A 27,768-nucleotide genomic window follows, 5' to 3' on the forward strand; every position below is an offset into this window, starting at 1 on the left:
CCGGGCTCTTTCAGGCAAACTAGGAACCCCCCAGAGCCCTTCTGCCCCGGGGAACTGGCCCTGTTATCTTCAGATGGTGGATCCAGCATCAGCTCTCACGAGGTGTGTGTGTGTGTGTGGGGGGCACTTAGACAGTGATGAGTCTACTGTTTAACTCTTCCCTGAGGTGTGTGCCTTTAGCAACGCACAGAAACTCCAAGTAAGACTTAGAGCTGACAGAGAGCCAGGAGAGACCATAGTAGGAACAGGGTCTTCGAGTTAGCAGGTTATGGTAAGGCAATATTAGATAATGCATAGGTCTTAGACTAATTGCCAGTTTCTTTTTATATGATTAAGATACATATTAATTTCATTCAAAACTTCATTCGGCAACCCACCACTTCGTGTGCTGTGCCACGTGCAATCAAATATCCTGGTATGAGAGTATGAATACAAGACCACTGTTGAAGTTTGCCTGGACCCCCTTTGCTCTTAAGACCCAACTCAGCTGCTTCTGTTGAGCTCTGATCTTAGTAGGCCTGGTCCCAGGACCCAGTTCCTTCTATTTCCACATGCCACTTCACAACAAATCCACAGAACTGGAGGCGCCTGACTCAGAGTCCAACAGGTCTCAATTATGACATCTCTAGGTCATACCAAAATATTAATAATAAAAAGCAACTTTCTGCCAAGTAAGCATGGTAAAGCTGAAAAACAGAAAGACTAATGGCATCCAAGTATCCACTCATCATGTTCTCTATCAACTGTGATTCTGTCTCTGGGATTTGAAAAAAAAAAAGAGATTCTTGTAGCACATATTGATCATCTGTAGACAGGTTTAATTTTCAAATTCCCTTATACAAAAATTGCACCCCCAAAATAAGTGAGCTCGCAGCTCTTCCCCAGCACACATTTTGGTCTGGGTTGAGTAATTACAGCTGTCATTCACTGCACTCTTGGCTACCCAATGCAGGGTTGTCATGGTTAAAAGACAGGAGTGATCTAATCCTCATTATAACATGATGAAGAATCTGCTTCCTCAGTTTCTGATGGTAGTAGGTATTTTTCCCAGATCAGTAATAAGAGTTCAAATCTTCCAGAGATGATTCATTCCTTAGGCAAACTGTATATTTACTTAATGGGTTCATCAGGCTGACAGACAAAATCCCAGTGCGCTGTTAGACCTGTGTCTGCCGTCCAGTTGGTGCCTCGGAGGCCCCTGCTGCGGCCCTCTTCCTCGCCCTTTGTAGTCAACTTCTTTTCTTTTTTACATATATATTTTATTTTCTGCTCAATTCTAGGGACGTTCAAAGGGGTGAGAGGATTGTTGCTTTTCCTGACTTGGTGCCAATATAATGGAAATGAAACCCTTATTTACCACGAGGAAGGAATCTCAATGTAGAAAATAATCCGGATATAAGGTTTTCATTTTATTGTATACAACTATTGCTTTTCTTTTGTTTCATTTTAGAAAAAAATGAGCCATTTGGCCTCAGATCTGTCAGTCTTTGGGCTTCCCAGGGCAGGCATGTCCCGGGTAGAAGGAGTGCCGCCTATTGTTTTAACTTTTTTTTTTTAAATGAAATTTTTTTCTTTTCTTTCTTTCTTTTTCTTCCTTTCTTTCTTTCTTTTTTTTTTTTTAAGATTTACTTATTTATTATGTATACAGAAGAGGGTGCCAGATCTCATTACAGATGGCTGTGAGCCACCATGTGGTTGCTGGGAATTGAACTCAGGACCTCTGGAAGAGCAGTCAGTGCTCTTAACCTCTGAGCCATCTCTCCAGCCCCTTGTTTTAACTTTTAAGACTCATTCGATGAACTAAAGAAATTATGTACAAGTGGAAAATCATGTACAGAATTATCACTGTGGTCTGCTTTAACTTTACCATAACAATTCGATAAAGTCAAGACACAAAACAGTACCTTCTGGAATACTGAGAGCAAATATTTTCTGTCATCTATGAAATCAGACTGGTCAGCAAAGGTTCTAATTCTCATAATAATAGAATCCAGCTCCTCATTTTCAAACATGTTAGCAATCTTTCCTCCATTGACAATGTAGTTCAAATCTTCCAGAAATGATGCCTTAAGTGAAACATACATTAATCAGGGATGAATAAATCATACATTCTGCTTTAAACAAACCAAGAAAGCATCAGCATTTAAGGGTAACTGAGGCTACTTACCACGAAAGCTGACATCTTAATTTATTCTCATCAAGATAGGCTTTATCTACCCACCCATCAATTCAAATATGTCAGAGAGACATATACTTGGTACCCAGTGGATGCCAGTGCCTGGGTTAGGGGGTGCACGGCCATGAGCCGGGCAGAGACCTTGTGTCAAGAAGTGTAGATGTAACCAACTGTCTTATTAAATAAGAAACACAGAACCAATGTAAAAGAGAAAGCCAAGAGATCAGAGCTCAGAGCTAAAATCTCACCCTTCCTCCTGCGGTGGTCTTAGCTTCCCGAAAGAGAGCTATTTCCCTGTGTGTAAGTCGTTTCATAGTCATTCTGCCTTCTCATTGGTTGTAAACCCAAACATGTGACTGCCTCATCACTGTCTATATGTACAGCCCCCCAGGTCTTAAAGGCATATGTCTCCAATGCTGGCTGTATCCCTGAACACACAGAGATCTATGGGGTTAAAGGTGTGCGCCACCACCGCCACGCTCTGTCTATGGCTCTAATAGCTCTGACCCGGGCAACTTTATTTATTAACATATAATCAAAATCATTTTTCAGTACAATTAGAATACCACCACATTTCCCCTTTTCTATTTTAATAAAAAGAAAAAAAAGCAAAAGGTTATAACTAACAAAAGAAAAACTATATATAAAAGTACTATAACTATATACAATATATACAAGTAATAAATACCTAAACAGGTATTTGACAAATCAGAGAAAATAATTCCATTATCTATCCTATTTTGGTAAATCCAAGATGTGTCTAATGCACTTTCTATCCTAATTAATTTTCAACTATAACTAACTAATCTTCAACTCCTCAGAGACCCAAGAAGGAAATATTTTTGTCAGAACACAAGTCGTGTACGACATCCCCTTGAATTTTGCCATAAGGAGTGGACATGGCCTGCAGCGACATTCCTAATTACGCTTTGACAGTAAAAGGACACAATTTGTGCAAAACAGTGGGGACGTTTTTGCTTATATGTAAAACAAAAACAAAAACAAAACCAATCCTGCAAGGAAAACCCAGATAACGATGAATGAAGGAGAGAAAGGGATGTGCCTGAAGGTGCTGCGGCGCACATAAATGACACACACACACACACACACAAATAACATACACATAAATGACACACACACATGACACAGACATAAATGACACAGACATAAATGACACACACATTACACACACACATAAATGACACCCACACATGACACACACATAAATGACACACATACACACACATAAATGACACACACACATAAATGACACACATACATAAATGACACACACATAAATGACACACACACATAAATGACACACACATAAATGACACACACACATAATTGACACACACATAAATGACACACACATAAATGACACACACACACATAAATGACACACACACACATAAATGACACACACACATAAATGACACACACACATAAATGACACACACATAATTGACACACACATAAATGACACACACACACATAAATGACACACACACACACACACATAAATGACACACAATCCGTGCGCAGAGAACAGGACCAGCTCTGACACAAAGTGGCTGATTTGCTCCAGGGCGTGACCACTTCCAATCTGCTGATTAAAATGGAAGTGACAAAGACAGGAAATCCTTCTGCTGTTTGTTTACGCAGTACGACCGCGTGATTGCAAACACAGCCTGTGGGCCGACTGGATGAACACAGAGAATACAGACGGCTGAAACGGTGTGCGAAGAGGAAACTCACTCACAGGAATGTGAGCCTTCTGGGGGTGGGAGGTGGGCATGCACATCAAACTTCAGCAAGTAGAGAAGACGTCCAGCACTTACTTGTTCTTGTAAGTTGGAAATCATGACAACAGTGGGGGTCCCTTCCAGACCAGTTTGAATGAACATCTTCTTCAACATTTCTTTGAACTCTGAGATGGTATAGTTGTGAGCTATGGGCACTCGGTGTACTTTGTGCTCTGCCACGTAACAGGCTAAGGTTGCGTACGTTTCTTTCCCACATCCATCCATCCCAATCTTTGAAAACAAACAACAAACCCAACATCTGATTCATAAAGTCTGGGAGTTCGGGATTTAGCACTGGGGAATACTACTCATTTAACAAGGACAAGGCCTGAGTTCCATTCCTAGCACACACAAATGATTAAACACCCACAAAAATGAAGGGCGTGATGCCTGTGTATTTTCTGGGAATCAATCAATAAGTACTTCTTTCTTTGTTTATACTAGAAATATTTACGGTAAGCGTATTTCAGGCTATAAGACAATCACCTACATTCAATATCTCCATAGCCTCTTAAAATATATGAAATTTTACTGTACTGATAGCCTGGAAAAATAGCACAAATCAACTTACAAACCAATAGTATGCCATTATCAATATCTGATACTTCATTCATACAAAATTTCTTTTAGGTAATAATGAATGTTCTCTGGTGATGATGAAATTACTTCACACACATTTGTGAACACTGAGCTGAGGATGCAGCTCCATGTTTAGAGTGCTTGCCTGGCATGGACCAAACCCTGGCCTGATCCTCTCATACCATATAAGGTGGTATACTCCTGTAATCCCAGCATTTGGGAGGTGGTGGAAGGAGGATCATAAGCTCAAGGTCAACTTAGGCTACACAGGGTATTCAAGGTTGACCTGCGACATGTCAGACCCTGTCTCAAAAAGAATGCTAAGGCTCAGTCTTTAGCTGTGAAGCTCTGCAGTTTTGACAGTTATACAGTAGGGCAGTTTGAAAGAAAATGGCCCCCAAACGGAGTGGCACTACTAGGAGGTGTGGCCTTGTTGGAGTGGGTGTGGCCTTGTTGGAGGAAGTGTGTCACTGTGGGGGTGGGCTTTGAGGTCTCTTTTCTCAAGCTTCACTCAGTGTGATAATCAGTCAACTTCCTGTTGCCTTTGAGTCAAGATGTAGGACTCTCAGCTCCAGCACCACATCTATCTGCATGCTGCCATGCTCCCTGGCATGATGATAACGGACTGAACCTCTGAAACTGTAAGTGAGCCACCCTAATTAAAAGACTTGCTGTGGTCATGGTGTCTCCTCACATCAATAGAAACCCAAACTAAGACATATCTTAAAATGCATTCATGATTACATTATCAAACAGAATTTCATCACATTAAAAAAACTGTTGGAGCTTCCCTCTTGAGCAAGCGCTTGGCAACCACTGATATTCCTACCATCTCCACAGTTCTGTCTTTTTCTCTGAATATAATGTAATGTAATTGGAGTCTGCAAGCATATCGTTTTCCAGGTTATCTGAGTTCTCTTAGTAATATGCCTTTATGATTCACCATATCCTTTGCCAGCTTAATAGCTTGTGTGTTGGGGTAGTTGGCTGGGTGTTGGTGTGTGTTCATGGCTGCATATGAGTTTACAGGTACATGTGAGGGTACTTTCACGTACAGGCCAGAGGTCCACCTCAGGTGTTGTTCCTTAGAAGCAGTCCACCTTGTTTTTTGAGACAGGGTCTTTTACTGCAGACTGGGAGTTGCTGATTAGGATAGCCTGGCTAGTCAGCAAACTCCTAGGATTCTCCTGTCTGTAGTGGAATTACAAGTACAAGCCGCCATGTTCAGCATTTGATATGGGTGGTGGGGATCAAACTCTGTAGGCTTGTGCAGCATGCACTTTACTGACCCAACCATCTTCCAGCTTCAGTTTACTTATTTTTATCTCTGAATAATATTACACCATATAGGCTTGGGGCAGCACATAGATTAATAAAAATGGGTTAATATAAGTTGCAAGAGCTAGTTAGTAATAAGCCTAAGCTATTGACCAAGCATTTATAATTAATAATAAGTCTCTGAATGGTTATTTGGGAGTAGCTTCCAAGACACAGAGAAACTCTGCCTGCATATGGCGCCCAAACATCTGGCATCTACATCATCAGACCTGAGAAAGCTTTAAAAAGGTTCTAAACACACCAAAATGGAGCCAAATGAGGCTTTCTAGTCTCATATCTCTCATGCTAGCTGTGGTACAGAGATGAGTCTCCCAGTCACTGCTTGAGGGCTTGAGCGGTCAGTGCAAGCCCCACCAGAATCCATGAACTAATCCTGGAGGGTTTAAGTTTTGCTCGTGCAGACAGAAAAGATTACAGACACGTAGTAAAGGCAGATCCAGACAGAAAAAACAACTCTAAACAGGTTACAGTGTATTTAAAAATGTACATAGGCTTGAAAGAGAAAAGAGAAATGATATAGACAGTCATAGGAAAAAATAGTTTAAAAATAATAAAGTCTTTAAAGAAAGAATAAAGTAATATAAAGGGAAAAGCCAAGCAAAGATGGAGAATACATGGGGAGTCTGAATCCTGTATGTTATTGTGTTGTCTTTAAATTTTTTGACTACTGATGTGTGATAGCTGCTAAGAAACATTTGATTATCAAAGCTGGTAGATTAAACCAACCCATATATTTTAATAGTGTCTTGACTTCAAAATGGAAGTCAAAAGGTGTGTTGCTTTGGGAGAGAGGTTATGCTTTTATTTCTATGGGAAATGAGAGGCTATGGATTCATTACAGATTAATATAGATCAGGTTTGATCATGGAAGATCCCCTGAAATTCTGGCTATAGACATAAAGAAATAAACCTAAGCCAGGCGGTGGTGGCGCATGCCTTTAATCCCAGCACTTGGGAGGCAGAGGCAGGCAGATCTCTGTGAGTTCGAGGCCAGCCTGGACTACCAAGTGAGTTCCAGGAAAGGCGCAAAGCTACACAGAGAAACCCTGTCTCGAAAAACCAAAAAAAAAAAAAAAAGAAAGAAATAAACCTAGAAAAACTACAATACATGTAGTGCATATTTTACCTGCTCAAACATAAAACAAAAAATCATCTTTAACTGACTTATACATACCACGTATTCCATACTTGTAATATATGATACCTTTAAAAGTTTATGTATTTTCAGAACAAGGCAACCAAACACCAATGAAAATGGATGGCCCAGGTGACCAACATCTCAGAATGCCTCTGTTATAGTTTGTGGGTTCTACATCCAGAACAACTTCAAGGCTGCTAATGATCCAGCCTCATAGACTGCTACAGCCAAGAATTAATCATTATCCTTAATTTTCTCAAGGTTTCCCCAAAGATGCCAGTGACCCCAGATGACAGGAAGCAGTCTAGAGAAAATAGTGCTCACATTCCCAAAAATGGGTTATGAATGTTTGTTATCATTTAAGGGGGGTTGGTTACAAATTGTTATTGGTCATAGTCAGGAAAAAAGCTAGACAAAGGAGTTAAATTCAAAGATCTCTTTCTAAAAGAAAAAAGGGGGATATGATATAGAAATGATAAGATAAAAGGGTAGATTATTGAATCTACTTTAATCCAAAAACTGTTAATCTCAAAATATTTTACATTGGTATAGATTTTGGCTTATTGATATAAATTTAAAGTTAATTTTGTTATACTGTATATATGTTTCTACTCTTTCTTGGGGTATTATGCTTATGCAGCTCATTTAAAATGTAATGACAATTAAAAAATATAGGTTAAGCCAGGCAGTGGTGGCGCACGCCTTTAATCCCAGCACTCGGGAGGCAGAGGCAGGTGGATCTCTGTGAGTTCAAGGCCAGCCTGGTCTACAGAGTGAGTTCCAGGACAGGCTCCAAAGCTACACGGAGAAACCCTGTCTCAAAAAAACCAATATATATATGTATATATGTATATGTGTATATGTATATATATTAACACACATACACATATATATGTGTTAATAGTCATCTATAATAATCAAACTTGTAGTCATATTAGCTATGTTTCCAAAGTTAAGCAGATATATTTAGATAGATAAATGGTCTTCAAATACTTCAAAGACCTACAGAATATGGCATTTAAGGTGTTTATAACTAAGGCTTTTCATGACAGTGAGACAAATCTGCTCCTGACAGCAGCAATATATTTCAAAAAAAGGATGATTAGCATTGAAGAACCTCCATATGGAGTTTGCTTTCTTTATGGCAAAAGCTAGCCATTTGGGCAAGAAACTGCCCTTGCTTTGACTGCTGACAATATGCTGTCCAAATTGGACCATAGGAGGCAGAGACAGGTGAATCTATGTGAGTTTGAGGCCAGTCTGGTCTACAGAGTGAATTCTAGGACAGGCTCCAAAGTTACAGAGAAACCCTGTCTTGAAAAACCAAAACCAAAACCAACCAACCAACCAACCAAAGCAAACAAACAAACAAAAAAAAAAACTCAAAACAACGAACAAACAAAAAAGAATTGTGAAGAGAAGAGATTTTCCTTGCGGGAAGTTTCTGAATGCTGAATTAAATTTGTTTATTTGTGATGGACCTACTAGGGCTTTCAACTTCTTCAATTTTCATGTTTGTGTCTGTGATGATCAGTGTTAATTCTCACCTTAGAGAGACCTGGAACTATCTGGGAGACAGGCCTCTGGGCATGCTCAAGAGGAATTATCTTGACATTAATTTATGAAGGAAAACCATATTACTGTGAGTAGGACTATCCCCTGACTGGGATCCTGGGCTGTGTATGTGGAGAAAGGAAACTGAGCAGCAAGCATGCATCCACCATGTCCTTCCTCTGACTATGGAGGTCACGTGGCCAGCCGCTTCAAGCCCCTGCTGCCTCGATGTCCCTGCTGTGACGGACTGTACCTTGAACTGTGAGCCCAAAGAGACCCTTCTCCCTTAAGTTGCTTGTGTCAGGGCGTTTTTTTTTTTTTTATTTTATTTATTTTTTTATTTTTTTATCACAGCCACAGGGAAAGAGCCTAAGGCAGTGTCTGTCTAGGAAAATGCCCATCTCCTAGAAGCTGTCTAATTTACTATTTCCTGTGGCCCCTCCTATTTCTGTAATGGTAGAAGTGACATTGATAGCCCTTGACTATTGATTTGAACTTGAGTCTTGTTCAAGTCAGTCTAGCTCAGGGGATTTTCTTGATCCTTCAGAGAACCAACATTTGGGTTCACCGAAATCCTCAATTGTTTTTCTATTGCCTTTTCCTATTCCGTTATTATTCTCTTCTTTTTGCTAGCCTTGGGTTTGATTATCTTTTTTTATAGTTTACTGAGGCAGAAATCTAGGCTATTGATTTGAAGTTTTCTTCTTTTCAAGTATAAGCCTTTAGACCTATAGATTTCCTATTGCTTTAGGCATACAGTGTAATTGCTTTCATTTTTCTAAGGTATTTTCTAATTCGACAGGATCTGTAGTCACCTTGGAGACGAACTTTGGGCATGTCTGTGAGGGAGCTTTTAGGCTAATTGAATTGAGAAGACCGACCCTAGCAGGCTGCAGCACCATCCCACAGGCTGGAGTTCCAGACAGAAGAAATGGGAGGACTCATGTGATACCATTTATGAATGGGAAAGCTAGTAAGAAAATAGCTGGCCGGGGAGCGGGGGGAGGGGGGAGGAGATTTACTTTGTATTGTGTTTCTTGGTTCTACTTTCTCATTCTAAAATCCCTTTTAGTTAATTTTGTTCAAATGTCTATGTAAAAAAGGATTGTTCAGTCAAACTCTGGCTGTCATACATGCAAGATAAAGTATTTTTTATGGAGAAAAAAGTTATAAATAAAGTATAAATGGTAGTCATAAATAACAAATTAAATAATGTGTTTATACAATTGGCTAAGTATCATGGATTAAAATTGTTTTACTACATTTATTTATTTATTTATTTATTTATTTATTTAGTGTGTGTGTGTGTGTGTGTGTGTGTGTGTGTGTGTGCCGCGCACATACATGACATAGCCTGGGTGTGAGGCCAGAAGACAGCTCATAGGAGTAGGGTCTCCCTTTACCATGTGGGTCCCGGGATTGAACTCAGGCTGCTGGGCTTAGCAGCAAGTGCTTTTGCCCACTGAGCCAGCCATCTTGCTGGCCCAATATTGTGGATTTTATTTAGCTCTTTAAAACCTTTTCTCTATTCCACGTATTTGCAAATTTCCACTAATTCAGCTGTCATTTATTCTCATAAGAAATGCATCTTTGTGCAACGGCTCCTCTTTTTAAATCAGCATCCAACTTAGTGAACTATTTTTGAAGCCAGGATCCACCTGTGTAGATGCCAGATTAATGCTAGGACATACTGCGTGTGGTGCCAAGCACATCTGGTTTAGCCATAGAAGGGGCCTTTCCCAAACAAATAACATGGCCCTGTGCCAGCAAATTTCTTCTGCAAACAATGAAGACAAAGATCCTGTTCTATGACTCTATTATTGGGATTTTCATAATTTATTTGAATACAGCTTCTGTATGTGGATTTTACTGGAGTTTCTGAATTTTTATTTTGCAAACTTAAAAACATTTGAAGAACTGAAATTCATACCAGTAACATGTGACTCCCTGGCTGTCGGAGGATCCTGGTAGCTCTTGTAATATGTTCTACAGCTTCCTTGAAGAACACAATCGTGTGAGACATCTAGAAGTGTAGCAAAGAAACCAATTACAGGGTTAGAGAAATCAAGTGTGCATCACGGTTGTACATGCAAGGAAACAGGCGTGAGAGTGACTTTTTAGTAGGACGGTGGCCTAGATCCAGTTAACAGTCTATGTCAACATTTAGAGAAGACAGATTTTCACGAGCTTACGCTCTCCTTTGCTATTTTGGTGAGCTGACCTGGGCCTTCATGGGGCTGAGGGAACAGGACGAAGAGCAGAAAAATGGTATCTAGGTCGCTTTCCTATCGCTCTGCATGGACAGTGGCTGGTGGGAGAGACTTAGGAAGTTACCCATGGTTTGTGTGATTTGGTTGGCATCTCTGTTTCAGTAGGCCTCCGCTCATCAGAGCAATGGACAAGACGAAAAGAGCCCAGGCATCATGTGTTTGTCACTCTGGACCCTGCTGCTACACTCTCCTGCGTTTCTTAACCGTTATCTCTGTCATTCAATCCCCTGCAGCCTCCTTGGTTCTACACCCCATCTTTACAATTGGCTGCCACTGAGACACAGTACAGAGAAAACCACAAGCAACTATGTTTCTAATGGTCCGCTTTGAAACCCAAGGGGACGCCCTGCCTCCCCTACCTCAGGCATACATACTTTAAAATATTTGAGATATACACAAGTAAACATATACATGTTTAGTGCTCTTCAGGTTTTCATGTGTCTTTACCTCCAGAGATGTTGAACCCAACTTCATTTGGAATTCCGAAAGTATGTTGAAAAGTTTGTCATAGTTATTGGTGCTCTGGTAGACCTTTTTTCTGTGAGGTTTATTTACATCCACAAAGTCCACAAATAAAACTGGGTTATTCATCAGGTTTTCAGGACTCCATGGAACCTATTGTGAAATAGGAACTCAGTGAGAGCATTTGATCAATTAAAATTTTCTTTACATTGAAATTCTGTCTTTTACTAAGACCAGTCTGTCTGTCATAGAAACCTCTGGCGGTGGATCCTAGGACTCAGGTTCTTAACCTATTTGTGTGTATGTGTGTGCGCGCGTGCACATCTGTGTTCCTTCAGGAAGTGAAGCTTGTGGACCCCTCCTCAAAATAATATTTTTTAATGCTTCTAATAAAATACAAGTGTTATAAAGGAAGCCAAGAATACTGAAATACAGTTCTGTCCACAAACTCTCCTTTGTGCTGAGAGCTCTGTGATGGAGATAGATAGCCTGTAGCTCCACTGACAATGTGAGAAAAGGATTCTTCCTCCATCAGCTGTCAGTAACCACCCCAGTCCTGTGGCTTTGCACAGTTCCTTTCTTGGTCTACTCTGTATGGTTTTGGTTCTCTTTCATACCAAGCCTGCTGCTCTCTCCTAGTTGACAGTCTCAGAATTTTCCTCTTCTCTAAAACCAGCACAGCGAATGGCCCTTTCCCTCTTGTTCACCACAGAGGTAGGTGCCTGCACTGGTTTATCAGAGCTCCAGGTGCCTGCACTGGTTTATCAGAGCTCCCGCGAGCTGTCCTGTAGCTCCTGGCTAGAGGTGGCTGCAGGCGGTGTCCACACAACTTCCAGTAGTCCTTAGCAGGTTCCTTGTTTGCTATCTAGCATGGGACATTCCTGATGGGTGTTCAGAAGTCATTCGCTTAGCAAAGGATGGTCCAGGGATGGAATGGCATGATGGCTAAGAGACTGTGTGACATCAGATATACTGGGTTTGGACGATGATGCCATCACTTGATCAGCTGCGTAACCTTGGGTACCCTTCCTCTGCTCCGCACTGTGTCAAGTGAGGATAATAACAGGGCCTACATCACAGAGGCATTATGAATGAAGATTAAAGCAGGAATGGGGTGTAAAGCTCTCCAGACAGCGCCTCGTGCATTATGTTCCCTATTATTAGAGTCACATTCCACTCTCTAAAAAAGACAACCAACTAATTAGGTGTTAATTCGCATGCTAATAATTTATATCCTTGTGTTTGTAAGCAAAGTTTGGTTGTTAATTTGGGGAATTATAGCTGCTTCTGCCACCCACAGGGCTGATGGCGGCTAAGGAAAACCTGTTCCCATGAAAGTGCTTCCTCATTATGTGTTGCCTTTGGATCTGCTCCTTGTTGTAATAAAAGGTGAAAAAGGACTTGTGTGTGTGTGGGGGGGCACTTACAGGAGGCCAGGAGCTCCCCACAGGACAGGAAGCAATGAACTCTCTTCTGACTATTCTTTTACTAGTCTGTCTATTCCCTCATTCATTCTTTTTAAAACAAAATTTATTATTGTATGTGTATGGGCATGTGTGGAAGTCAGAGGATGACTTGGGTGGGGGGTGAGAGTTGGGTCTCTCCTCCACCTTCATGTGAGACAGGGGTGAGACCTCAGGATGTCAGGTTTTCAGGACAAAAACTCACCTGCTGAGCCATCTGGCCAGCCCCACCCTTCATTCATTCTTTACTTATTCATCCTAGATGTATTTGTTGAATGCTTATATTAAGTTGAATTCCAGAGATTTATCAAGAGATAAATCAATGACTCTGTCTTTATGAGGCATGTAGATTGGAAAGTGCTAAGGCAGGTCTGTGATAGGCAAGTCCCACAAGTCTTATACAAAGAAAAGTCACCGTCTAGATGGAGGTTGGTACTGGCCAGAAAGGTTACCAAAAGGTCAAAAGTATGCACTGAATTAAAAAAATGATCATATTGTAAACTGACAAGTTATAGTTTCATATATGTACAGACTATAAAGTCATTAAAATGTGAAATAAAAACTAAATAAAACAATTTACCACCTCAAATACATACTATTATGTCCAACAGTTCTAAAGACCTGTTCATCCTGTGTAACTGAGGCTGCCCACCTTGCCATTCCTGAGTGCTGGACCTCCTTTAGAGGTCACTCACAGTGGGGAACAGCCTTCCTGAGCCTGCATTATTTAACTCATGTGTTGTGCATGACCTGAGTCTGACCAATGACCAGGAGCCAAGGCTGTGGAGACTAACTTGCATTCTGGTTGGAAGACAGGGGCGCATGTTGAGACTTCTGGTGTCCATAGAGGCATGGAGACAAGGGCCAACACTAGAGCAGGACATCTTGATGGTGGAGAGGGCACAATGAAAGTAGATGAGGAATGCTTTCCAACACATTGAATGGGAGATAGCCAGGGCAGCGTGGTATAGGCTTACAGTCCTCTCTCTCTTAAGGTTCAGTTCAGATTACTTCCACCAAATTTCTTGCCTGTATTTAAAATGTAGGAGGCTGGAGAGATGGCTCAGTGGATAAGAGCACTGAGGTCCTAGGTTCAATTCCCAGCACCCACATGGGGGCTCACAACTATCTATACCTGTAGTTTTAGACTGCCATCTTCTGGTGTGAAGACATACACGCAGACAAGACACCCATATACATTTACTAAATAAATAAATCTTTAACATGTAGACATAAGAGTATTTTTCAGTATCATAATAGCTTAGATGTATCACTTTCTATGTATCAGAAACAATTCTAAATGTTTTATTTTCATTAGAGTTGCTCATTCTCAGCACAGACCTATGGGGTAGGAAATCACTGCCCTTGCTTAGATGTCATGAATCCAAGGCACAGAGGGGCCGTTTGCTCAAGGTATACCACTCATGAGGGAGGGCCTTGGAACCAGATCCCACTGCCTCTCAGGCTGCTAGGGAAGACAGATATGAACAGAAGGGTTGGAGATCCAGCACCCGTTCGAAGGACTAGGGAAGAGATGGTCCAAGGGCAGCTCCAGGGAGGCAAAGGAAGATCTGCATTCTGGGAAGAACTGTAGGAGATTCTAGACAATTGATGGGAGGAGGTAGGCTGGTGGATGTGGAGATGGAAAAGGTATTATGTTGAGGTCCTAAATGCCAATGTATTTCAACAGACTTTAAAAAAGATTGAAGAATCAGAGAGATATGGGCCAGCATAAATGATAATATTAAGGTAAGTCTAGATTAAAAGGCAGATAATCTGAAGAAAGAGAATATAGCAAAGGGGATGTCTATAAAAATTTTAAAATCTCTGACTTTGTAATTATCTCAGAACCATAATATACATGTGCCTATTTAAATATTCATGTCAGACACATATTTACATATATTTGTTTATGTGCACATTTATAGAAGTAGAGCTCTGTGGATAAAGTTTGCATCCTACAATTCTGTTTCACTATGTTTGGCTATGCCCCAACATCATCCTCAGGTGTCTCGGGATGATGCAGTGAAGAGAGCCGACTCACTGCCCCTTGAGCTTCAAGACTCTGACAAGAGTCAGCTGACTGCGATTTTCTCTGTGACCTGCATTAAAAGAGACAGCAAGGAGGCTAAAGGTCAAAGGAGTGGGGAAAGACAGGGTCTTGGCAACTCCCATGGGCCTTTCTACTGGCTGTGGAGAGGGAGGCGCAGTGTGGAGGTTCTGAGAGGCCAGAATCATGAACAAAGGAATCAAGGCTTGATCATTTCCCTCATATCTCAAGCTGTGCTCGCCAATGTCTTCAAGTAAGAAATGGAATTCTTAAAGGACAAAAGTTGCTTTCATCAATATCACAGACATATTTGAAGACATTTTTTGTGTGTGCAAAACTCCACTTGATGTATGTTTAAGAACACACCTGCAGATGGTTCTGGAGTTCCTTTGAGAGAAGCTGATAGAAAAGGTTCTTTTCACTGGGTTCGATTAAACGATCATGAAACACCCGGCTGGCTTCATGAACAAAGAGCTGAGCAGCCATCTCTTTGGAGTTGATAATGCTCTTGTCTGCCTGCATCAACCCCAGCAGAAGCTGTAAGAGATGAAAAAATAACATATAATCAACATTAACGGGGTATTGTGCAAAATAAAAGCTCACGTTTTGTGGGCTTATGTTTTACAAAAATAGAAAAATCTTTCCAAGGTAAGAGTCATCAACTTCTGTAAGTAACAACCTGAATGTTTTTATGGGATGGGCAAGTTAAAGCCCGAGAAAACTGCCTAGTGGGAGGAGGTTTGCAGGGAGCCGGGACAGTCACCATTATAAGATGGCACTGACTTCCTTGCATCCTGGAGATATACAACTTATAAGACAATGCTTTCGATGAAATACGCGCCTCGGCTTTGCGCATGCACAAGCTATATATATATTGGTCCCTAGCCAATCCCGTGGCGCCTGGTGGTGGCAAGCTAATGTCAGCCAGTCCAGGAGCGATCCATGCCCCTTATCCCTATATAAGCAGCTGCTTTTTAGTGCTCGGGGCCCCTCGCTTCCAGCTCTCCCTTAATCAAAAGGCTCTCCAATAAAGTGTGATTTGAGAAGAATCCTTGAGTGGTGGTCATTCTTTCTCGCTGGCCGAGGAGATCGCCGCAAAGGTTTGGTAATGTCTCAGGTTTATCTAAGAGGTTTTGCCAGGACCAGAAACCACAGCCTGGTTGCAAATGTTGCCAGTGTAGGTGACAGTGAGGGACTTTTTTTATTACCTTCCCCCCTTTTTTGAGACAAGGTGCCACTCTGTAGCTTTGACTTGCCTACATTTTTTCATGTAGAACAAGATGGCCTTGATCTCAGAGATCTTCCTGCCTCTGCCCCCTGAATACTGGACTACAGGCACCACTGTACCTGGCTGTGAGGTACTGTCAAGTGCTGATGTGGTCAACGCTTTCAGTTCTGATTTAGAACTCCTGTGCAAATGAGGGCTGAACTTCTACAGCAAGGGAAGAAAAGTACCATACTTTCTTCTTTTTCTTCCTTCCTTCCTTCCTTCCTTCCTTCCTTCCTTCCTTCCTTCCTTCCTTCCTTTCTTTCTTTCTCTCTTTTTTCCCCTTCTTCCTTCCTTCTTTCCTTTTCTTTCTTCCTTCATTTCTTTTTTCTCCTCCTCATCCTCTTTTTTAGGGGGTGATTTGAGACAAGGTTTCTCTGTATAGTCTGGCTGTCCTGGAACTCTCTCTGTAGACCAGGATGGCCTTGAACTCAAGAGATCCATCCACCTCTGCCTCCAGAGTGCTAGGATTAAAGGTGTGTGTTACTGCCTTAGTTAGGGTTTCCATTGCTATGAAGAGACACCATGACCATGGCAACTCTTACAAAGGAAAACATCTAATTGTGGTGGCTGGCTTACAGTTCAGAGGTTCAGTCCATTATCATCATGATGGGACATGGTGACATGCAGGCAGACATGGTGCTGGAGAAGGAGCTGAGGGTTCTACATCTTGTAGGTGACAGTAGACTAAGACACTAGGTAGTATCCTGAGCATATGAGACCTCAAAGCCTGCCTCCACAGTGCACACTTCCTCTAACAAGACCACACCTACTCCAACAAAGCTACATCTCCTAATAATGTCACTCCCTATGAGCTTATGGAGCCAATTACATTCAAACTACCATAGCTACCATGCCTGGCTAATTTTTTTTCTTTACACTGAATTTTGAAAGTCATTTAATCATGGCTGCTGACAGAGCCAGCACTGCTGGGAAAGTGGAGGGAATTCACGAAAGTCTATGGAGTACTTATATAGATAGGTTCACTCTCGTGAAGCCACAAAAATCCTCCAAACAAAGCCAAAGCCCTTGTGACCTTGCCCTTTCTCCTTCCAGGATCCCAGCTTGTACTCTGGAAGCCTGAGTGGGTCTGTTATTGGATCCTCTACTTCAGATTAATTGAAGGATCCTTCAATTCAGTGGACCTGTGGTACAAGCTTCTCATGTGAATTCACTTTTTAGACCTTCTCACAATCTCATGTGAACAGTACCAACAGGGAGGGAGACAGGCAGAGATTCAATGCGGAACAATTACATCTCAATTTAAATGTGCAAAATAAGTCAGAGAATTAATTTCAAAACAAACCTTGAACATGTCTCGGGGATTAAACATGTAGTGGCATTTGGTTGGCGTTGGCAGCAGTTTCTTACAGACTTGATGATATATTGCCAGGCAACAAAGCACAATCTGGTCTCTACATTTCTGAACCTCAGCTGTGAAGTTATACACGGAGAAATACATTCCCAAGTGAGCCTTTGAAGGGAAAATTTAATAATTCACTTAAAAAATTTAAATTTGGGCTACAGCTAATATTTATCAAGAAGCAGGCTTATGGACTGCCATGGAGGGTTAATTTCACTAAAAATTATTAGTAGTCAAAATCTTAGGACAGGGTGGTGGCTTAAGTACAAAGGTACTCTGGGTGTGGGAAACAGATGTTTTGAGAGGCCTTAGTATTTGTGCCATAGTCTAGAGGCATGTGATGTGTGTTCTTTGGGGACAGTTGGCCGCCCACCTCTGTGCACATCAGTTGTGGTATTCTCCTATCTCCTTACTCTCCCAGGGGGGCAAATATTAGAAAATTACCCTATCTGGACTGCCAAACACATGGGTTTTCTTTGGGGATTCCAAAATTCCTTATGGGAAAGATGGCTCAAATTGAAATATAGTGTAAATTTATACATCTGATGTGTGAGATTGCATAGAACACAGTAAATTTCTTCAAAATTAATCTTACATTTTCTTTCTGTATAAGCTTTAAAGGTAAATTAAAACCAGTTTCCCTCAGATCCCCCCTTTTTTTTTTTTTTTTTTTTTTTTTTTTTTTTTTTTTTTTTTTTTGGTTTTCCGAGACAGGGTTTCTCTGTGTAGCTTTGCGCCTTTCCTGGCGCTCACTTGGTAGCCCAGGCTGGCCTCGAACTCATAGAGATCCACCTGCCTCTGCCTCCCGAGTGCTGGGATTAAAGGCGTGCGCCACCAACGCCCGGCCCCCTTATGATTTTGATGCAGGAGAGTACAGGCCACACGTAGACTGCTTTAGAAGAAAGCAGATGTGTGTGCCAGCTTCCAGTGGTGGAAGTGATCCTGCCTCCTATAAGAAAATGCACAGATCTGAACTAAGAGTGCTCATGCTTACAGGGTCCATGCCAGACACATCGAACCTCAGTCAGAAGAATAAAGTCCTAGAATTGCACTGGACATGTACCATAGCACTTCTTATGAACATAAAATTGTAATTTCAATATTAAGAGGTAAATCATAATAGTAGTCCAGAAAATATAGGAGAAATAAAATTTATGAAGACAAGAATAATTGATCAGTGTTAGTGTTTTCTGTTTCTCAGACTTTTCCTTATATGTTCTTTTTTTCCCCCTAGTAGAAAACGAGCTGGATGGGGAAGACAGGGTTTATTTCACTTTACAGCTTGCAGTCCATCATCCAAGAGAGGCTGGATATAAACTCAGGCAGGAACCTGGAGGCGGAACTGACACAGAGACCGTGGAGGGTGCTGCTTACTGGTTTGTTCCCCCGGCTTACTTAAGTAAGCTTTCTTATATTCCCACGATGACTTACCCAGGGGTGCGCTGCCCACGATGGGTTGGGCCCTCCCACATCAATACCAACCAAGACAACACCTCAAGTTTTAATCCCAGCACTTGGGGGGCAGAGGCAGGTGGATCTCTGAGTTCAAGGCCAGCCTGGTCTACAGAGTGAGTTCCAGGACAGCCAGGGCCACACAGAGAAACCCTCTTTCAACCACCACACACACAAAAAGGAAAGATTCGCTGTTCCCAGGTGTGTCTAGGCTTGTGTCCAGTTGACAAAAAGCAACCAGTGTAGTAGAGTACTATAGCATTCTTGAGAACCTGGTTCTATCCCAGAGAGGAAGGGAGGGAGGGAGGGTGAGAGGGAGGGAGGGTGAGAGGGAGAGAGGGACGAGCTCGATGCATTACCTGAAGGATAGTACATAAGGCACTCTGTGGAGGATGAGGCAATACCAGTATGGAGAAGTGTTTGAGGAGCCGTGGACTGATATCATTCCCACTGGCAGAAGACGCACAAGAAGCGACTATAGAAAGATCTTGAATAGTCTGTGGGAAGAGTTTTCAAAAGGAAATGCATCTGTAATAAGTAAACATATATCCATTTCCTCACCCCAAGCAGGAGAATTTAGGCAAACATTTAGATTACTATTTACTATAAAACAAAAATTACAATGGTAATAGAAACCTGTCTTCTTATATGTAACCTGTCATAAGATGTAACTTCATGATAAGTCACTTCCTGCAGGCTTTCTAAATGTCATCAGGAACAGCCCATTAAAAAAAAAATGACAATCACTTCAAAATGTGAAACTACGGAAGAAAACATGGGGTAATACATCACGACACCGGTCTGGGCAAAAAGTTCAAAAGCATGAGAGACCAAACTAACATAGACACGTGGGATTATACCAAACAAGAAGTTTCAGCATAGTACAGCAGTCGCCAGTGTGACCGGACATCGACGAGGGGTTACAGTCTAGAGTATACAAGGAACTCAAATATCCCAACAGCACCCCATTACAAATAATCCAACAAAAAACTGGGAAACATTTCAACAACAACAACAACAACAACAACAACAACAACAACAACAAAACCATATATACAACAAGCTGGTAAATGGGGAAAAAAAGAACCAGTCACCATTGAACGTCAGGGAAATTCAAATAAAAACAATAGTGAGATAACATTTCATCCCAGCTAGAACAGCTGTTAGTAAAAAGAAAAGAAATGAAAAATGCTGGTGAGGCTGCGACAAAGGGAACTTCTTGTAAACTACTAGAGGCGATGTAATTAGCACAGACATTATGAAAAGCAGGGTTTAGGTTCCTCATAAAAATATAATCACCACATGCTCCAATAGTCCTACTGTTGAATATATATATATATATACATGCACATTCAACAGAGATTAAATTAGTATATAAAATATTAAATATATCTGTATTCTTCACACCAATAACATAAATGAGCCTGGAAGACATCATGCTAAGTGAAATAGCCCAGATACAGAAAGTCAAATACTTCTCCATCGTATTCATTTTGGGGCTCTAAAAAAATATAATAGTAGATATTTCCCACCGATAATCCTAAATGTAAATGTTTTAACTTCCCAATTAAATAATGCAGACTAGTCAGTTGGACAATGTCCTCCAAAAAACACAGCTCACGCCGGGCGGTGGTGGCACACACCTTTAATCCCAGCACTCGGGAGGCAGAGGCAGGTGCATCTCTGTGAGTTTGAGCCCAGCCTGGTCTCCAAAGCGACTTCCAGGAAAGGCGCAAAGCTACACAGAGAAACCCTGTCTTGAAAACAAAAAACAAACAAAAACAAACAAAAAACACCAAAAAACCCACAAAAAAACAAAAAACAAACAAAAACATAGCTCACTCAAAAAAAAAAAAAATCTCCAAGAGAAAGGACAGAAATCAATCAACCAAGCAAATGAAAGCAAAAATCATTCTGGCAGAACTATTCTGATAACCGAGGAAGTATGCTATAACTGAAGACCTTCGGGAGAGGCACAAGACAGTTACTGTATATTAACAAAGTGGAGGGTCTACCAAGAAGCTGTAACAATGTACACACACGTCCACTGAATGTTGGGACGTCCAGTTTCATAAAACAAACATTAATGATGCAAAAGAACACATAGGTCTGGATATAATCACAGTGGGTGACTTCAATAGCCCACTCCTGAAATAGGTCATCAAGGCTAAAAGCTAATAAGGAAACTTCACAGTGATCTACACCATGGGTTATATAAATTTAACAGACATTTATAGAATAAGCCATACAACAGCTGTGGAGTCCACATTATTCTTAGCAGCATGCGTAACTTTGAAAAAATTGTCCACAGTTTAGTCCATAAAGCAAGTCTTAGCAAAAGGCAAATTTATTGAAACAATTTCATATCGGGTTACAGTGGAATAACAGTAGAAACAAGAGAAAGAGCCAGAGATTAAACACTGTCCTCTTGAGTGACCAACGAGTCATTGGAGGAACCAGGGTGAAAATAAAAAACTTCCTAGACTCAAATGAAGATGAAAGCAGTTAGTTCGTCAGAGCCTTTAGGACCAAGGGGAGGACGTTGCAGAGGAGCAGATCATAGCCATGAGTGCTTACACTAAAAACTAAGAGGAGGCAGTGTGTGTGTGTGTGTGGGTGGGTAATTAAACAAAGTTTATCCACACAGACACCTGAAAACGCTGTAATGAAACTCATTACTTTGTATGATGACTTAAAGGTAATAAAGAAGAATTGGATCCCAAGTAAATAACTTCAGGATACATCTCAAAGTCTTAGAAAAAGGAGAATAAGCCAAACTCCAAAGAGCCAATTAGAAAAAGGCAGCTCTTCAGCAGATGGTCTTGAAAAAACTGGACAGCTACATATAGAAGAACAAGACAAAATCCATCTCTCACCACAGAGAATTCTATTTAGTTATAAAAAAGAGTGAAGTAGGGCTGGATAGATAGTTGGTTCCATGATTAGGACTACATACTGCTCTTGCACAGAACTAGAGTTGAGTTCCCAGAACCCATACTGTAGAGCTCAAAACCTCCTCTAAGTCCAGCTCCAGGGGATCTAACACCCTTTTTTGACCTCCACAGGCAACTGCACTCAGGTGAACATCCCCACACACAGACATGAACTCATATACATAATTAAAAATAAAAACCAGGGCTGGAGAGATGGCTCAGAGGTTAAGAGCACTGGCTGCTCTTCCAGAGTACCCGAATCCAATTCCCAGACACCACATGGTGGCTCTTAACCATCTGTAACGAGATCTGGTGCCCTCTTCTGGCTTGCATATGTACATGCAGGCAGAACACTGTATACATAATAAATAAATACATCTAAAAAAAAAAAAAAAAACAAACCAAAAAAAGAATGATGTTAAATCATTTGAAGGGCAGTAGGTGGAGCCGGAGATCACTATGACACAAAGACAAATTCATAAAGGAAAATATTGTGTTTTCTAGATGTAAATAAACAAACACATACAATATAAAGGAAGAAGGCAGCATGAGAGGAGAAGGGTATGTAAATGAATAGGGGAGGGAGAAAAAGAGAGGATAATGGGGGACAGGGAAGGAACAATATCACACATTTACTTTCATTTATATGAATCATATATATGAATCATATATATATGTATATATATATATATATTCAGATTTGACATAACATCAGAAGTAGAACTACTTGGGGGAAGGGAAGGGACCAGTGAGGGACAGGGATGAGAGAGGGAGACAAATCAGGGCAAGGTACAATGATATAAATGCACAAAAATGTCAAAACGGAACCCATTGCTTTGTATGTTAGTAAAACATTAATTAAAAAACAAAGACTAGGATCCTGTACACTCCAGTGAGAAAGGTGATCTCAGAGGACTAGAAAGCTATCAGGGAGGGGGGATGAGGAGAGGGTGAACAACAGGCACCAAGTTCCAGACAGCAGGACCAAGTTGCACAGCCCCAGATCACTAGATGAGAGGATTTTGGGAATCATTACTTAAAGAAAATGATAAATGTTTGAGGTGATTCATGAGCTCAAATTTCATGATTATGTTTTGTATAAACATAGCAGAATGTCACACTGTATCTATAGATATGTCCAATAATTCTATGTATATTAAAAATAAATGAGGAGTCATTGGAAAATAAGCAATGTGTTACTGAGGCTAGCGAGGAGGATGCCTTGATGAGTGAGTTATCACAGCGATGTACCCCTGTTGTAGCCAGGACTGGCCTAGGTAACATTGTAATGACCCTGAAACACTACAAAGCCACAGTGCTGTGCATGGCTACAGTCAGAACAGAACCCATGTGGGAGCCCACAGAGGTTTCCTAGTGAGCTCTTGGAGCGTGCTTTACCCAGCAGGGCTGCATAAGGGGATGGCTTGACCACGTGTGAGGTTTCCAGGTGTTTGGAAGGGTCTGCACTTGGCTGTGATGGGGGGAGGTCTTTTGTTCCACCCCCTTGGTGTTCTTTAAAAAGTCCTGTAGAGGAGACAGAGGGGGCTGGTGGATTAGGATCCAGGCCCTCCCGAGGCTCTCCTGTGTTTCTACCTGTCTCTCTCCCCTCTATATTTCTATCTAAATCTCTTATCCTTCACTCCTCAAGAGGATCCTGGGGGCAGGAAAAGGTGGGGGCGGCCCCCCACAAACCCAGTCTTTTGACACCCCTGGTCCTTCTCCATGCCTGTGCCAGGGCTGCAGAAATGCCACCAAAGACCTGCTGTGATCATTTTCTGACCGCTTTAAGGCTTTTGTCCAGGCCGTGTATTCTAGGACTCATTCCCCTCCCCCACCTCTCCCAAATTGTCTCTGGAGGGCTGCATTGGGGCTCTTCCTCTCTGCCTTAGGTGGATGGTGATTGGGACAGTCTGGCTGGTGTCTGAGCCAACGCCACTCACTAGCGAGTATGCTTCATTTGGAATCTCAGCTTGAGTCTGCCTGAGACATGAGACTTGGCAGCACAGTCATCTCGTCTTACGGAGGACAGAGCTGAGGACTGGACAGTCGACATTGGTGGAGTCAGTTTTGGAACAAAGGGGCTTCTCATTTCTAGAGAAGGAACCAAAAAAGGGTCTCAACAGGGACACATTAACATAACTAGACTTTCTAAATTCTCTACTCAATGTTGCTGTAAGCGTTCAGTAACAATATTTAGTGAGGAGAAAATCTTAGTATATACTGTACCTTCCATGTATTTCTTTCCGTATCATAAACCCCACCCATTTCTAATAACTGTCTGATCAATTCCAGGGGTGGCTGGGCTCCACCTTTTTCTGGTGTTGGCATATTCATATCATCAATAAATACTACAATCTTAAGAGAGACAGAATGTTTAAAAATATTAATTAGTGCAACCTTTTAAAAATTCTGAATTACAGATATGCTATTGTTTAAGAACAAAATTATATGCAATAAATCTGATTTAAAATTAAAAGCAGAAGATTAAATCTATTTTGAAGCTATGGTCTTAGAAGACAGTAAGTGTCCCAACCAGCAGAAACTCTATCCACCCTTGGTCCCTAAAACAACTACAGAATACTTAGGAATGTTTTTTCATAATGATCAAACAATTGAACTATGGTGCTTGCTTCTGAATGTGCCAGCTTACTTCTTACCATGTGCTTGCTCTGTTGTCGGATTTAGCTTTTCTGTTTCATATGCACCTTGGTTTGGGCAGCAAATTCAGAAGCACTTTCCAGTTTTTAAATCTGTATTACTTTTTGCCTAGGAAAATATTATGCAGTCAAGTGTATCAATTACAGTCTCTGTGCAATGAATCCTTTTGGTTGCATTTATTTTTTTGTAAAATAAAAATACAAATGGCTGCTTTGATTTCCCAATTTGTAACTGTCAATGTTACTTTTTTTTTTTTTTTGTTTTTTGTTTTGTTTTTGTTTTTCAAGACAGGGTTTCCCTGTATAGCTTTTGCACCTTTCTTGGAACTCACTCTGTAGCCCAGCTGGCCTCAAACTCAGAGATCCGCCTGCCTCTGCCTCCCAAGTGCTGGGATTAAAGGCGTGTGCCACCACTGCCCGGCTTTTTTTTTTTTTTTTTTTTTTTTTTTTTTTTTTTTTTTTTAAGGAGAACATTGTTTCTCTTCCTGGAATACAGACTGGCAGCCATGTTTCCTGCCTGCCTTTTCTAATGGTGTGATTGATTATAGGTTGCTGAAACCCTTTCAGAATCCCTAAAGTCTATTCATGTAGGCAAAGATCTACCAGTTTTATCCACATCTTCGGTTGAAGTCCAGGGAATCTGAAGCAAGCCCTTAAGACCTCCTAAAGGTGACACAAACATTGAGAGCAGGGACTCCCGGGGCCACGCAGGCCATTCATGAATCTTGCAAACTGCTTGACCGACCCTGAGCTAACTTCATGGTACTGAATGGGAGTCAATGGCCGTAAATTCCACCTGTGACTCAGATAATAAATTGACAGTTGATTCCATGCCAAGCAGACTGGAGTGAGATGAAGAACATCTGGTACCACGGGGTATCTGCCTTGTTCCCACAAGACACTCCCTTCTTGCCTTCTCCAAGTCTGGGGGTTCTAGAAGTCACTCTTGCTTTTAGAGCTTCATGCAGCAGATGAAAATGAACTAGAAACTACAGCAACAAAGCACCATCAGCTAATTCAGGCTCCAGACAATCTTCATCGAGATTTTGGCATATTCCTCTGGTCTTAGTAATTCTCACCCAGGACAACCCATCGTACTGGAAGAGGAATACACCAATTTGAAAATCAATGCCCTCATTGTAAGTGCATTTTTAAACAGTGCCCAGGAGTGTATATTCTCCTTTTTACTAACTAAAACAAACCATTTTCTTGCAGATTAGGGAGGCTAAATTACCCTGTTGTTTTTCGGGGCTCCAAGTACGTCTTTGGTTCTTCTAACTAACTTCCGCAGAATCAGCTCCTTGGTTTTGGCGGCTGTCACGTTGGTGGTTAAATTGATCGTAGAGACTATAATTCCTTTATCATTTTTAATTGGGGCATCATCAGTTTTAATCATGACTTTCTTTGTACTCATATCTACAATGCCAAATACAAAAGGAGAAATAAATTTAGGGCAGCTTAAGCAATGTTTGCTCTATTTTAGGGTGTTAAGAAATTTGAAACAAGCAATTTTATTTTATTGTTGTTCTTTCAATGACAATGCTCCGAGAGAGGAAAAGTAGCTTTGAATAGTTATTATTTTTCATTGTAAACTGCACATCGGAAACCATAGCACATGCAGTGGTATGAAGCGCCGGGGCATCTTCATTTGTCTATGTTATAAACGTCGAGCTGAATGACTGGAAAGGTGCATGCAGGACTCGTCCCCAGAGGAAGAATCATTCAGAGGGATGTGTAGGATGAGCCTACAGTAGTTCAAGACCCTAAACTATCTCTGGAACTCATGTTTCTGCTATACCTCCTGGCATGAGAGCTACAGAGTCATGACTTTCTCCTGTGTGTGCTGAAAGTCAGGGAAGAATGCAGCAGCTTCTAGGTTCCATCTGCTCTTCTACCAGGGTGACAGGACTCACCTGTGAGCGCAGACGACCTCCTGCACCAGAGCCAGGGTGACAGGACTCACCTGTGAGCACAGACGACCTCCTCCACCAGAGCCAGGGTGACAGGACTCACCTGTGGGCGCAGACGACCTCCTCCACCAGAGCCTCTTGTACCTTTTTTAGGAGCTTTGAGTGGGTCCTGGATAATTTCCAGCAGGTTGTATTTTAAATGAACAATCCCAGTTTTTGTTTGTTTGTTTTTGCTTTTGTTTTTTGAGGCAAGGTTTCTCTGTGTAGCCCTGGCTGTCCCGGAACTAGCTCTGTAGACCAGGCTGGTCTTGAGCTCACAGAGATCTGCCTGCCTCTGTCTCCTGAATGCTGGGATTAAAGCAATTCCAGTTTTTACTCTATGACTTCTCACAGTAAGGAATGGCTTTGCATATGGCCACAGTAGAGAAGAACACAACAGATCAAAAGATAGTTTCAATCCCACTCGGCCACACTTACCGAAACCTCCGATGGCTGATTTGTAGGTCTCGGCAATCAAGATGTTGATATTCTGCCTTATGCTGTTGGAATCAAATGTTTCAAGGATCCAAAATTAGTTTATAGTTTTAGTTGTAGTAATAAAATCTAATCAAAGTAATAGCACATCATTGATTTTACTTGGATTTCCCACAAGAAAACATTTGTTTTTCTGTTCACACTTTTATAATCTTAAGACTTCTTCACATGTCATTTTCTTATTCAGCTGAAAAAACAGGCTTCTCTAATATTTTAACAATGTGAGACTTAATTTTAAAAATGTGTTTTATTTTGGAAATTTTTATTTGCAAAACAGGTTTATATTTTTCTTATGAAGAGGTAGACAAAATTCAGAATGATAGGCACAAGCTCTTTGTAAAGTCTTTTTATGTTTCATATGTAGATTATTTATTTCTATTACAAAAATTGATATTATATAAAACTTTGTGAGTATATCTGAGGTGCATTTTTCTGGGAGGAAAACCGCTTATAGTTATATTTTATGTTATATAACATATGTGGTTCTAAACTTAGTTATATTTAAAATAAATGCAAGTGTATCTGATTTAAATGAATGAATCTAGCTGTTAACACTTTGGAAAAAAGTAAAGATTTTTCTCTAAACAGGTAATTATGGTGAACCAATAATAAGGAAGGAGGTTAAATCAGTAGCAAAAAGTTCTCCATTAAAGAAAAAAGTATCACAGAACCATGTGGTTTCACACTGAACTCTAGTGATTATTTAACGAAGGATGGATACTAATATCATACACTACTGAAAAATGGAAGTAGAAGGAATATTTCCAAACTCATTTCATAAAGCTAGCATTGCCCTAAGAAGAAAGCCAGAAAAAAC

General features: G+C 41.0%; 1 protein-coding gene across 1 annotated transcript in view; it reads right to left on the reverse strand.

Annotated features, from left to right (window-relative positions):
- Dnah14 (dynein axonemal heavy chain 14) overlaps positions 1–27,768 on the reverse strand; it is a 225,464-nt gene that overhangs the window by 70,295 nt on the left and 127,401 nt on the right. Inside the window, 10 exon segments of the mRNA XM_037211077.1 lie at positions 1,905–2,066; positions 4,018–4,212; positions 10,521–10,613; positions 11,308–11,475; positions 15,202–15,372; positions 17,409–17,576; positions 19,277–19,414; positions 24,077–24,205; positions 25,742–25,923; positions 26,895–26,956. Coding sequence (XP_037066972.1) covers positions 1,905–2,066; positions 4,018–4,212; positions 10,521–10,613; positions 11,308–11,475; positions 15,202–15,372; positions 17,409–17,576; positions 19,277–19,414; positions 24,077–24,205; positions 25,742–25,923; positions 26,895–26,956 — 1,468 coding nt within the window.

This window comes from Peromyscus leucopus, chromosome 15 (genome assembly GCF_004664715.2).
Source record: "Peromyscus leucopus breed LL Stock chromosome 15, UCI_PerLeu_2.1, whole genome shotgun sequence".
Lineage (NCBI taxonomy): Eukaryota > Metazoa > Chordata > Mammalia > Rodentia > Cricetidae > Peromyscus > Peromyscus leucopus.